The 13,921-nt window shown below is 37.9% G+C and overlaps 1 protein-coding gene across 1 annotated transcript in view; it reads left to right on the top strand.

Annotated features, from left to right (window-relative positions):
- The window catches only part of PHEX (phosphate regulating endopeptidase X-linked), a 303,310-nt gene that overhangs the window by 87,711 nt on the left and 201,678 nt on the right, over positions 1-13,921 (top strand). Inside the window, exons 6-9 of the mRNA XM_069063406.1 lie at positions 2,991-3,059; positions 4,778-4,894; positions 9,109-9,192; positions 10,035-10,180. Of these exons, the coding sequence (XP_068919507.1) occupies positions 2,991-3,059; positions 4,778-4,894; positions 9,109-9,192; positions 10,035-10,180 (416 nt within the window). The remainder of the gene's footprint in view (positions 1-2,990; positions 3,060-4,777; positions 4,895-9,108; positions 9,193-10,034; positions 10,181-13,921) is intronic.

Below are 13,921 nucleotides of genomic sequence, written 5' to 3'. Positions count from 1 at the left end.
GTGGAAGGGGTAACTGTACCAGGCTAGGAAGTGGGAAATGTGTTCTAGTCCCACTGCTAGCATCACCAAAGGTGCGGGACTTCAGGCAAGTGACCATCTTGTCAAGCCTCAGCTTTCTCACCTGAAAAATTAGGGGTTACCTTCCTAATGAGAATTTCAGTGTCCCTTCAAGCTCTAGAATTCCATTATTTTATTACTTAATCAATCGACCAACAAGCATTTATTAGGTACTTACTTTGTTTCAAGTACTGAGGAGGTGAGGGTGAGGAGACAAAAAAGCAAAAAAAAAAAAAAAAAGGTTCCTACCCTTAAGGAGTTTACATTCTAAAGGGAGAGACTACAGGTATATAGAAGGAAGGTACCCTTTGAGGAGAATTAGGAAGTGGATGAACCAAGAAAAGCCACCTGCAGAGAGTGTCATTTAAGCTGAGTTTTGAAGGAAGCTATGGTTAATGGGGAGAGTATTCCAAGGATGGGAGACAATGCAAACCTACAAAAAGGAAAAATGGAATATTGTATGGGAGGAACAGCAAGTAGTCCAGTGTTACTGGACCTTATTTAGAGGACAGTAATGTATAAGAATACTGGAATTGTAGGAAGAAGAGCTTTATGTGATGAACAGGTGTTGACATTTGCTCTCCATGGCCATAGGTAGCCACTGGAGTTTACTGAATAGAGAGTGATGTGATGAGACCAGGCCTTTTGGAAATCATTTTGGTTCCTATATAGAGGGTGGATTAGAGTGTGGAGGAATTAGAAGGTGATTGATATTGTCTAAGCAAAACATGGTGAAGGCATCTGTGAGAAAGGCGAAAAGATTATATCTGAGAAGTGTAGAGAAGAAGATGATAGTATTTGGTAACATTATATACATATATAGGATGAATTAGAGTGAGGAATTGAGGAAGACATTGAAGGATGGAGCTTTGGTGATTAGTAGGATAGTGCCCTTAAATGTAATAGGGACAGGGCAGCTATGTGGCATGGTGGATGGAGTACCAATCCTGGAGTCAGGAGGACCTTAGTTCAAATGCAGCCTCAGACATTTATTAGCTGTGTGACCCTGGGCAAGTCACTTAACTTCAATTGCCTCCAAAAAAACCTAATAGGGACATCTGGAATAGAAATGGGATAGTGAGTATTAATGACTAAAGAGATTAGGAAAGGCCTGGTGTTCCCTGGAAGGGATACCTGAGCTACATATATGGACTGGAAGTTGTACTTAGAGAGCCGGGGCAGGTCTACCTTCTACCTTCCACTCCATCTCATGAATAAAGCCATTTTTGCAGCTGTCCACCATGCCTGGAACTGTCTTCCTCTTGATCTTCACCTCCTAGATTCCTTGGGTTCCTGGAGGTCTCAACAAAAGTCCCACCTTATACAAATGCTTTTCCCAGTCTTCCTTATTCAGGGATGCAGGGAAGCTCAGACAATATAATGAATGTAATATACTTTGCAAACATTAAAGTGCTATATGAACGCCAGTTATTATTAGCCTATAGTTACTACCTAGGCCAATGTTTACTCCTTTCCTTGAGCCTTCTACTGTACTCCTGCTGAGTGAAAGCAGTATTTATTGAGCGATACAAGGGTATACTGTTAAATATGTGACAGCCTGGCTTAAAAAAAAGAAGCAGGCATACACTTTTAAGTTTACGCTGCATAATTAACAATTTCTTAAGTCTAGACAATCAACAAAACAATAAATCAAGCCCTGATTTCTGAAGTGTAGGTGCTCACTCTGGAAATTTAACAAGCTGTCAAAGTACTTGGGACCTGACTAGCACACTAGTGTCTTAATGTTAATGCCTTCCTTCTGAGATTATTTACAGTTGTCAATAGGCAATCATGGCTTCACGAAATTTACATGAAAATTAAATTTATTAAAAGCGAAATGAACGTGCATGTGGAACCCAAAGAGTTCATAATCCATACAGAAGTTTGAATTTTTATGATAGCAGCATAAAGGAATGAGGAGATACCAGAAATCTCCGCATAAAGGGGTGTGGCATGGAATGGGAAAGGTACTGTAAAGGTGGGAAAAGGACCCCCCCCCCAAGGGGAAAAGCAAGGCAATGGTAAAAGCCTCATTCTTTTTCCTTGGGAAATGCTAGACTATGAAGATAGGATGTTGATCTTATCTGCAAAGGACCCCAGCTATACAAGTACTTTCCTAGTCTAGTACAGTCACAGAAAATCATTCATCTCAGTTTTTCCTGTCTATATCTTATTTTTAAAAATATATATGTATATACGTGTGTTTTGAATATGTATGATATATATGCATATGTATATATGTATGATATATATGAATACATGTACATACATACATATTTGTGTATGTACACACATATAGTATATATGTTTTCATGTTGACTCCCTCTTTAGACTGTGAGGTCCTTGAGAGCAGGGTTGGTTTGTTTGTCTTTCTTTGTACTCCCCAGCCTTTAGCACAGTGCCTAACACATTTGATATTATTGTTGTTGTTGTTCAGTTGTGTCTGACTCTTTGTGAGGTATTTTCTTGGCAAAGATATTGGAGTGGTTTGCCATTTCCTTTTCAAGCGTGTCCCCATTTTACAGATGAGGAACCAGGGCAAATAGGGGTTAAATGACTTGCCCAGGGTCGCAAAGCTAATGAATGTCTGAGGGCAGATTTTAAACTCAGATCTTCCTGATTCCAAGCCCCATCCTCTTTCTACTGTACCACCTAGTTGCCTAACACTAGTAGGTGATTAATAAATGCTTATTGACTGATTGACTTATAATGATAATTTATCAAGTTATAAAAGTTGTCATTTGTTGAGGCTGGATTTGAATTCAGGTCCTCCTGACTCCAGGGTCAGTGCTCTATTCACTGAGCCACCTAGCCACCCCTGAATACATTTTTAATGATAATAGAAAAAAATCTTCAACATAGCCAAGGTGTCTGTAGTACAATAAAAGAAATTGCAGTGAATTTCTAACTTGGTAATATTTTTATTTTAACAGCTAGACCAAGCAACTCTCTCCTTAGCTGTGAGGGAAGATTACCTTGAAAACAGCACAGAAGCGAAAGCTGTAAGTTGTTTTTACCTTTTATTGCCTGTTTTTGCCAAGTGGAACCTTCTTTTTAAGTTCATAGTTCAAAATTAGAAATGGATTGTGCAGCTACCCTGAACTGGGAGCAGTAGAACGTACAATTCTAAATTCTTTGTATAGGAAGAAATGTTGGCTTTTTCTGGCTTTGACATTTTAGAAGACATGGGTATCTGAATTATATTAGTCCTTTTCCTCAGAGACTCATTTTCTTTTTAAATTTAAAATTTTATCACTTTATTCTAAGCTTAAACATGCCCCCCCCAAGAAAGGTTCCTTTTTATACACACAGCAGGAAAAAAAAAAAGGAATTCTATAGGAAACCATGACTAGAGGACTTTTTCCCCCACCCAGGAAACAGTTAACATCTATTCCAAATAAATGGAATAGATGAGAGTCCATTAGTAGATACAAATGAAAACATAGTAGAAAGTGAGTTCCTAAGTGCTGAGGTAATTCCTAATAGAGCAGGGAAGAGTCAGGTATTAACTAGGGAGAACTTCCTGGCTCAGCCTAATCTGAGGAGCTCCTAAAAACTGGATTAAAATTGGAAAATTTTAAATACTCTGGAAGATTTTTCAAAGACTCCAAATGAATTGAATACCTCCAGAAGATGTTTAATCTTTTTTTCCTTGTTAATCCCCTCCACCCCTAAATAGTCAGGGTTACAGGTCCTAGTGTAAGACAGTGCTGAACTGGAGCACAATAAAAGCTCTGCTGTCCCCCACACCTCCTCCCCCTCACTTTCCTGAGGTGGCTTTCTAGTCTAGAGAAAGAGTTCAAATCCCAGACTCACCAGACATAGATCAAAGGCAGGGACTATGTTATGTTGGAGCACAATTTATACAATGACTTACTTATGGTGCCTTTTACCTGGATAGAAAGGATTTCAAAAGTAAGAAACCCCCTATTTAGAAAGGAAGGTAGGCACTTGAACTCAGGAGACACCTCCTTTATTTGTCAGACTATTAAGTTCTCTCAAAATAACACACCAGGAACACAATGGAGCTTTTATGGATATTCATGGAATAAATTTTAATGTTTCAATGGAGGCCTACCTTCTTCCTGACCTCTTCTGAGATGAGAACTAGATTTTTTGTGAAAATGGATTTCTCACAAACTGGAACAAAAACAGAGCAAACCCCCCTCCCCCAAAACCCCAAACAAACCCCAAACCACCAATAAACCAGGAAAACAAACTACATCCTTAGTTTATGTATTGGTGTTAGGATTGGTGAATCCGTTTCCCACAGTCTCCCATGCTGTTAGATCATGCTTCCTTTTAGACACTGTCATTCATTTTCATCATTTTGTTAAAGTTTCACTTTCTTGGAAAGAGGATTTTTGAACTTTTGGTTATTCTGGATTAACATTTTTTTTTTCAAAACTGTCACATCCATTTCTGTGTTATCTAATAACAAGTATCATACATTTCTAGAAAAATAATTCTCATTGATTTGTGATGGCTGGCTGCCCTGTCTCCCATGGCAACAGTCCATGAGTGGTTATCAGTTGTCTCTTTCCAAATGTGGTGGGTGGGTGGGTGGGTGCTATTACATAAGGCTGGCAGTGCACTATGAGTGCTGACTGAAAAGTGTAAGGTTTTTATTTCAATTGGCATTTCTGCCCTCTCTCGTTCTGGATCCAGATATCCTAAGAGATTGTTGTCATGGTCACTTGGCTCTCCTTTTTTCTCCCAGTACCGAGATGCCCTTTACAAGTTCATGGTGGATACTGCAGTGCTTTTGGGTGCCAATGTCTCTAGAGCAGAGCATGATATGAAATCAGTGCTCAGGCTGGAAATTAAAATAGCTGAGGTGAGTAAATAAAGGATAGCATTGGTACTGTTGCTAAAAAGCTTATTTTAAGAAACAGGTCTTGAGTTTATGAGACATACCTGCTCAAAGAACCTATCGGACATTAACCTTGTGCTTTGTAGTAACGCTTTTGTATTCAAGAAGACACTGGCAGGCTATTTCCAATTGTCCCAATCCATATCTGGCCACTGGACCCAGATGGCTCTCAAGGAGGAAGTGAGGCAGTGACTTTGCATGGCCCTTCCTCACTTAAATCCTATTCACTTGTAAGTCATGATATCACCTTCCTGACATCATGGTCCTCTTTGAGAAAGAAGGACAAACAGCAACAACAAGAAGACACTGGCACCACACTTTCCTGGGAGTAGTCAGATACTTTTCCCCTTGTTCCCTTTACTTTTAGGTTCCTGGCCACGCCTGGGCCAAATGCTTAGCTGTGGTGAGAGAATGCATACACTGCTGTCTACAGAAGCACTATGGTGATATACAATGGCAAGCAGGAGAGCTGCCTATGGAGACTTTCCATATGTGTGAGGAAAGCACAGTGGGAGGGAATTATACATAGTAGGTCTTTAGCAAATACCTGCTGACACAGGGACAAGGAGGAATTAGACGCCTTTATCCAACCTCATTCTTGATCCCATTACTTCCTTGTAACAAGCCTGGGTATAGATCTTGGTTTGGGAGAAACAAATCAACAAACATTGAATGGATCATTGTGATGGAGAGTTCCTTCCTTCCTTCCTTCCTTCCTTCCTTCCTTCCTTCCTTCCTTCCTTCCTTCCTTCCTTCCTTCCTTCCTTCTTTTCCTTCTATAATATTAGTTGCCTGCTATGTGCCAGGAGCCATGCTAGGTAGAGATTCAAAGACAAAAATGGAATAGTCTTTACTCTCAGGGAACTTATGTCACAGGAAAGGTGGTAACAACAATATACCTACAGATACATGTAGGTATATTGCAAATTGCAATGCAAGCAGTAGTTTCCAGATGATCTGTTCTTCAAAAATTATTTTTTCCTATTCTATGAGGCATAGATATAAAATGCACAAAATTAGTACTAAATATTTGGGGGGCGGGTTCAGGAAAGACCTTTTTTAGGGGGTAGTACTTGAACTGATCCTTGAAGAAGGTGAGGGATTTCAAGAAACCAAGGTGAGGAGGGAGAATATTTCAGGCAGGGGAGACAGCAAAAGCCTGGTGGTGAGACATGGAATGCCATTTACAGAGAATATCATATAGTTCAGTTTAGCTGGAATTTAAAGTACATAGGGAGGAGTGTGAGATCAGTCTTGAAAGATAGGTTGAAGCCAGATTATGAAAAGTTTTCAGGGCCAAAGAGAGGAGTTTGTACTTTTTTCTAGGGGCAGTAGAGAGACACTGAAGCCCTTAGACATGATGACCTCTGGGTTCCCTTCCAGCTTTAATCTATGATTATTGACATTGGAATGAGCAGGGATGGTAAGAATTGTCCTTTAAGAATATGAATTTGACAACCATGTAGAGAGTGGGTTGGAGAGGGAAGGGATTGGATTCAGGGAGACCAGTTACAGTAGTGATGCTTGCCTGAGCTAAGATAGGTATGTCAGTGGAAAGAAGGGGATGGGAATGAAATGCTGTAGATATAAAATTAATAAGTCTTGGTAACTGACTAGATATGGGAGGGGGACGATTGAGAAGAAGATGACTATAAGTTTGTAACCCTGGGCAACTGTAATAATGCTAGTGCCTTTGTCATATATAGGGAAGTTCAGAAGGGAAATGATAATGAGATGCATTTTGGACAAGTTGAATTGAGAAACTTTATGGGAATGTCAGTTGTTGGAACTCAGAAGAGAAACTAGGGCTAGATATATAGATCTGAGAAGCATCTGAACAGAGATACTAGTTTAGCCTGTAGGATCTGATGAGATCACTGAGAGGGTCTAGAGAGTGGAGAAGTTGGACTAGCACATATTCTTGTGTACTGGGACTTTAGGTACCATATAGGTATGTGACTGGTGCTTCTGCAAGGGAGACTGAAAAGGAAACAGGCAGGAAGAAAGAAATATCAAGATAAAACAGTCAGGATAAAAAAAAATATCAAGAAATAGCAGTATCACAAAAACCCAGGGAAGAGAAATAATCCTGGATAAGAAGATGGTCCATAGTGTAAAACTGCAGAGAAATTAAAATGCATCTCCCTGGAACAAAATTTCTAAGTATGGGAGGGGGAGAAGGTGGTGATAGATGGGATGGGTATGAGTACATGTCTAGGAAGGGAGAACGGCTTGCACATCAAACTTCAGAGCTAAAATAGGGCAAATTTAGTATGAGGAGATCACCTTAATGTAAGACTCTAAAGCTCTCATTTAAAAATATATATATATATATATATATATATTTTTTTTTTTTCCCAAAGGAGTCCTGGGAGTTATGGTGAGATATTGAAGTGGATGGTATGATAAAGAATGTATTCCATCAGGACTATTATTGTTTCTGAGCATAGAAAATGTTAAATATACAAAATGTTGATATATACAAATTGTTAAATAAACAAAGGGCTGGAAGTTTGGTTGCAATGCAAGCAGGTGATGAAGTCATGTAGGGTCCAGTACTTCTTAAACTTTGGGGTTGCAAAAAATTTGGCAAGAGGAGAAGGTTTCTGAATGCACAATGACCAAAAACTAATTAAAAATCATATATGTAATGAAACTGAGGTGTTCCTGACTGTGCTCAATCGTTCACTTCAGCCTTGCTTCTGAACACAAAGCATTTACACTTTGCAATGTGCATGCCCCTAGGCCATGCAATGTAATAAATGCTGCCGATAGGTGAAAAGAGTCACTAGTGGAAAAAGTTTAAGAAGCCTGGTGTAGACTACAAGCAATGAAACTTGAGAGTATGAACGGTCAGGGCTAGAGATAGAGATTTGGGAGTATGTAGAAAGATGGAAATGGAAACCATGTATTTAGAAGAGGACTCTAGTAGGAATCTCAAGTCTAGAGGAACTTCTGGAAAAAGAGGAATTAGAGAGTATAACAATGTAAAAAAGAAATATTGGGAAACAGTTTCCAGAAGATCTGCTCTTCTTCAAAAATTATTTTCTCGGGCGGCTAGGTGGCACAGTGAGTAAAGCGGCATGCTGGTCCTGGAGTCAGGAGGACTCGAGTTTGATTCTGGCCTCAGACACTTAAAACCCACACAAAAAAACTTCCAGGTAACCTTGGGCAAGTTATTTAACCCTGATTGCCCTCCAAAAGGCAAAAAAAAAAAATTTCTCCTATTCTAGGAAAAAGGGATGGTCTTATTGTCATATTGATGATATATTGACATCATAATTATCTGGATAATTCTGATAAAGAGGAATATTATAGTAAGATACTGGTCATAAGACATGGGTTCAAGTCCTGCCTTTGCTAGAGATGAACTGTGTCACTCTAGACAAGTCACTTAACTTCTCAAGACCCAGAAAAATTTCTAAGACTGTAAGTGGTAGATTAGTTACTGGTGTGTATTGTTCCAGAGAGTTTCAGTGCTGGGAAACTATACTATTCATTTACTGATAAAGTCACAGATCTCGGTCACTCCACCATCCCCCTTGTCTCACTCCCAGAAATTTTCAGGTGCAAGAGGGGTGCTCACCAGAATCACCTAGCTTCACTTAGCTTTTGATATCTAGTCTTATTTAAGTTATAGTTGTCATTGTCAGCATTCCGGATTAGATTATCCTAACATGAATGTCTTCCTTTAACCAAATTTCATACTTAATAAACAGGAATTCTTTTTTAGCTTAGTTCTACCTAAGGTGAAGTTTTGTGGTGTCCAACTGTGGGAGGGGGGAGAGAGTGTAGGGGAGGTGAAGTCTTAAAAAGAAAAGATTATGTAAAAGAAAAGATGGCAAGACAGGGGTTTTTCAGGAAGGGGGGAATGATATGTATGTGACTGGCACAGAGGAAGACAAGCTTAGCTTGAGGGGATCAGTTTAATTCAGTTCAGCAAGTATTTATTGAGCCTCAACTATGTGTCTGGTATTGTTACTAGACACTGAGGAAAAATAGGACCAAAATGAAGCTGCTCTTGCCCTCAAGGAGCTTAGCATTAAAATCCATGATGTTGAAGAATTTTAATTTGATTGGAATGGGCATTAGAAGCCATAACTGTGTTCTCAGAAGTCACATAGTAAACCAAAAAAAAAAAGCCCTTAGAAAAATAATTTTGTTTTTTTTTCCAACAGATAATGATCCCACATGAAAATCGAACCAGTGAAGCTATGTACAATAAAATGAATATTTCTGATCTGAGTGCCATGATACCACAGGTTGGTAAAAAATAATCTGAAAAATTTTCATTTTAACTGATTGCTTAAAAAAGCAAGATGTGTAGACTTTTTGTTAAAGAAAAATGCCTTCTAGGTCTCTCGATATCACCATCTCTTCCAGCAATTAGAGAAATAGGATGTCCACTGGCTTAATTGATTTGGGTGATTCAGTACTGATTCTGGCACATGGAGAAGATATAACCTTTCCTACTGTTGCAAGTATTTGTAATTGATTTACTTCTATTTGACAGATCCAGATTTGAACTCAGAGGCCCAGGTTCAGATTCTGAGTCTGCCATTGTGTGACCTTGGGCAAATCTTTTTTGGACCTCAGTTTCCCCATCTGTAAATAAGGAGGTTGGATTAGATAATCCTTCAGTTTCTTTATAGAACCAAATATTTGATCCTATAATCTAATGCTCCTATAATCCTTTTAGAACTTGCCTGGGAGGATACTCAAGAGAAAAGTGAAAAATCATATTCCTATGTGCTGCCAAAATCTGTGCAGTCCCCAGAAACGTGTTCTGTTTTATGTAACAAACAGGTATAGATTTTAAGGAATTGGAGCTCATTTTTTAGATTGGATTTATTACCGCTGGAGGAGAGGTACTGCTAGGATGAATTTCATTTTTACATTCAATTTTCTCCTGGGGACTCAGATTCCCCCTTGTAAATTGAAGGGATTGAACTAGATGGTATCAGAGGTCTTTTCCAGTTCTGGGGTTATCATCCTATGTTTTTAAACAACTGAATGCATGTTGTCAGCATGCTTGCCTTTTTCTTTTCATGTTCCTCAGTAACTAACCTCTGCCTTCTCCTCCCCACCCCCCTTTTCCTTTCAGTTTGACTGGCTGAGTTATATCCAAAAGGTCATAGATACGAAACTCTACCCTGACCTCAAGGATATAGGCCCATCAGAAAATGTGGTAGTCCGAGTACCACAATATTTTAAGGATCTATTCAGGATACTAGGATCCGAGAGGAAAAAGTAAGGACTTCCTTATGAATTTTACTTTGTTCGGTGCTAAATTTCAAATCTCTTTCTTGTCACCTTGAAAAAAGTTTTTAAAAAAGATAATATTTAGTGAAATTAAAAAAAAAAGTCACAGGGAAAAATGTGTGGCCCTTTGAGGAAGAGAGATTAGGCCTCTAACACAACATGAGTATAAGTAATGTGCTCCTGACAACGATTACACACCCATGATGTTTCTACCCCAATTCACAGCCCTCCTGGGTAAAAATTACTTAGATGGCCTAAATTGTTTATTATCTCCCCTGGTGTTTATGGAATGAGCTATGTAATGATGTTATTTTTCCTGTGCTTTCTACAGAACTATTCTTTTTTTCATTTCATTTCATTTTGTCTAAGATTTTTGCTTCTTTCTTTCATTTTTTTTTGAAGCCAAACCTGTTTTGTAAGGGTCAGATATTTTGCAACACTGAACATCCTTGAAAATGAAAAGATAGAAAGTTATTATGGGAACCTCTTGGTGTGTGTGTGTGTGTGTGTGTGTGTGTGTGTGCGTGTGTGTGTGTGATGGGAAGGGGAGTACAAGTAGCAATGAAGCGATTTCAGGAAGTGTCAGATTTAAAAAAAAATAATAAGGTTTAGGATGTATTACCTTGTAACTTTAGTACAAAACTAAAGGTAGTAACTGGAAATCCTTATGATCCCTAGGAAATAGCATCCCACATACCTCTTAAGCTGTTTATATTTGATTGATGATTTAGTCAGCTAGAAAAAGAGCCAGGATTAGAACTCAGATTTTCTTTGCCAGACTTTCAGAGACAAGTGTGGTACAACACAAGGAATACTGGATTAAGGGTCAGAGGACCCAAGTTCAAATTTAGGCACTGTCACTTGCTTGTCAAAGGATATTAAGTAAGTCACCTTACCTCTACTGCTTCAGTTTCCACATCTATAAAATGAGAGGCTCGGGCTGGGCAGGTAGGATTTATAGGTCACTTTAAAGTTAGTAAAACACTATGTATATGCTCTCATTTGATCCTCATAGCAACCCTGGGAATTAGGGGATGTTATTATACCCCATCTTGCAAATGAGGAAACCGAAGCTGAGAAAAGTTAGGTGACTTTCTGGGGGTGGGGGACAGGAGGAATCATTGGGTAACAAGCATATTTAGGAGGACTTCCTGATTCCAAGTTCAGTACACTCTCCATTGGGGCACTGAGCCCATGATCTCTAATGGCCTTTCCAGCTCCAAATCTATGATGCTATGAATCCATCAGACATTATTATACAGTATCTGGTGTATAAGGCAGCCCTTGATTATCTCCCATTTACCTCCTAGGGAAAAATTTATTCTGATTTACCTGAACATAAGTTCCTTGAAGGGTAAGATGGTTCCTTTGTTGTATAGCACAATGCCTAGCAAACCAAAACAAAACAAATGCTCATATTTAAACATTTTTATTTATTTTATTCTGAACTTAATCAATAAAACAAGCATTTCCACAATATGGTAGAATAGAAGAAAAAAGATGATTGCACATGGAACTGCAAATCTGTTATGTACAATTTGCTATTCCTTATATATAGTATATATAATACACATTTATTATATTACATATATATATAATAAACTTATCATGTAACTTTCTTTTTCCCCCAACCCTGCCCTAGCCCTACAGATGGCTACCATTAGACACAAACATGTATGTATATGTATATGTAAATGTAAGATCATTCTATATATACTTCTGTTTCTCAGTTCCTTCTCTGAATGCAGATGGTATCGTCTTTCACATGTCCTTTGTAGTTAATTTGGCTATTTATAATAGTCAAAATGACTTAGTCACTCAAAGTTGCTCTTAAAACAACATTGCTGTTACTGTATACAATATTCTCTTGGTTCTGCTAATTTTGGTCTTCATTTTTTGTTATATATTGATTATTATATTAATATAATAAATTAATATTATTATGGAAATACTATTAATTAATAATATATACATAATATATTATATATTATATTATTTAGTTCAAGTCTGTCCATGTTTTTCTAAGATCATCATTTCTTATAGTACAGTATCACATCACATGATCACATACCATAACTTGTTTATCCATTCATACAATAAACATTTATACACATGTACAATATCTAAATGGAAATACAATGGCTATAACTGACCAGACATCTGAAGGAGAAGTAGTATAGTTTAGAGGGAAGAGCATGAGACTGGGTGTCAGAACACAAATAAAATGCTGGAACTGGAAGGTACTTTAGAGATCATTTAGCCCAATTTCTTTATTGTATCATCAGGAAACAGAGATCCAGAGAGAAGGAGTGATGTGGATCTCTGCTCTTAAATAGTTATATCACCTTGAACAAGTCATTTAACCTCAGTGCAAAATGAAAGGGTTGTATTCTCATATCCTTTGCCCATCTAATATTCTTTGAAACCCAACTAAGACACATTTACTCTTCATGTGACAATAGAGTAACTTGATTTTTAATTTAATTTTTAGCTTACCTAGGAATTTCAATGGGAAGCTGTAGCTCTCCCTACCACAGTAATGCTTTAGTGCTCACTGAATCAGTTTCTCCTTGTTCCTGAGTATACTCTCATCAGCTACAAGTTCATAGGAGCTTTGGGAAATTGTATTAATATAGTTGCTAAAGGTGTCTAATTTACAACCAGTGGCTAGACTAGGTCCTGGGGGAATTCGATGTATTAGAAAATTCATCTATATGGTAATAATGATTATACTTTAGATTTTCAGGGCTCCTTTTATTTTAAAGAAGGACAAAGAAAGATGGTGAGAGAATAGAACGAGGGAGGAATTTAATCTGGTTCTTGTCAAGATGATAACTTGAACAAATGTAAACACAGTGAAGTTCAATAGGAAAAACACAGACAGAAAATTTACCCAGAGAACTACATAACATGCATCAGAACCAATCTTAAATATGTGCGAAAAATGCTTCCATGCAATTATGCATTGACCAGGAGCAGGTTCAAAAGAGACAGAAATAATTTAGATTGTATGTATTTCAGTGAAATTCCTATTCACTGAACATTACTCAAGGTAATGGTAGGACTTTACATTTATCTTGCAGTTTTGCACTTCTCATGTTATTTTGTCTTCATAAGAACCTTATGTATTAGACAGAATGAGTATTATTATGTCTGGCTTACAGATAAAGAGACTGAGACAGATAAGTGACCTTACTAAGGTCACACAGAGAGTTAGTTGTAGCAACGAGAGTAGAACCTGGATCACTTGTTTCTCAACCCCAGAATTTTGCCACATGGTATTCAACTACTATCTATATTGGAAGTATGGTAGAATTGCCTTCTCTCTGCCTTCCCCTTCTCCTCTTGCCTTTAATCTTTCCAAACATCAGGGTCTTTTTCTATGAGCCCTGTCTTGTCATGGTGTGGCCAAAGCTTCAGCGTCAGGGTTAGTGGAAATACAAAGGTAAAAATGAAATGTCAGTGAGACATGGAAAGACTTTTATGAACTAATACAGGGTAAAGTGAACAGAATCAGAATAATTTATACTAAAATATCAATATTTACAAAAATTAACAACTAAAAGACCTAAGAACTCTGATCAGTTAAATGATCAGTCATTATTTTATCACACATAACTTACTCTCATCTAGGACACTTCCTCACATGACAGTTCCCTGTATAATGAAATATCAGGTCTGCTTTCTCTCTCTCTCTCTCTCTCTCTCTCTCTCTCTCTCTCTCTCTCT

Source organism: Petaurus breviceps, unplaced genomic scaffold (genome assembly GCF_028583685.1).
Source record: "Petaurus breviceps papuanus isolate PSGF00001 unplaced genomic scaffold, PetGlider_PUasm1.0 90574, whole genome shotgun sequence".
Taxonomy (NCBI): Eukaryota; Metazoa; Chordata; class Mammalia; order Diprotodontia; family Petauridae; genus Petaurus; species Petaurus breviceps.
The sequence above is the reverse complement of the archived record's forward strand: the minus strand, read 5'-3'. Positions and strand labels throughout refer to the sequence as shown.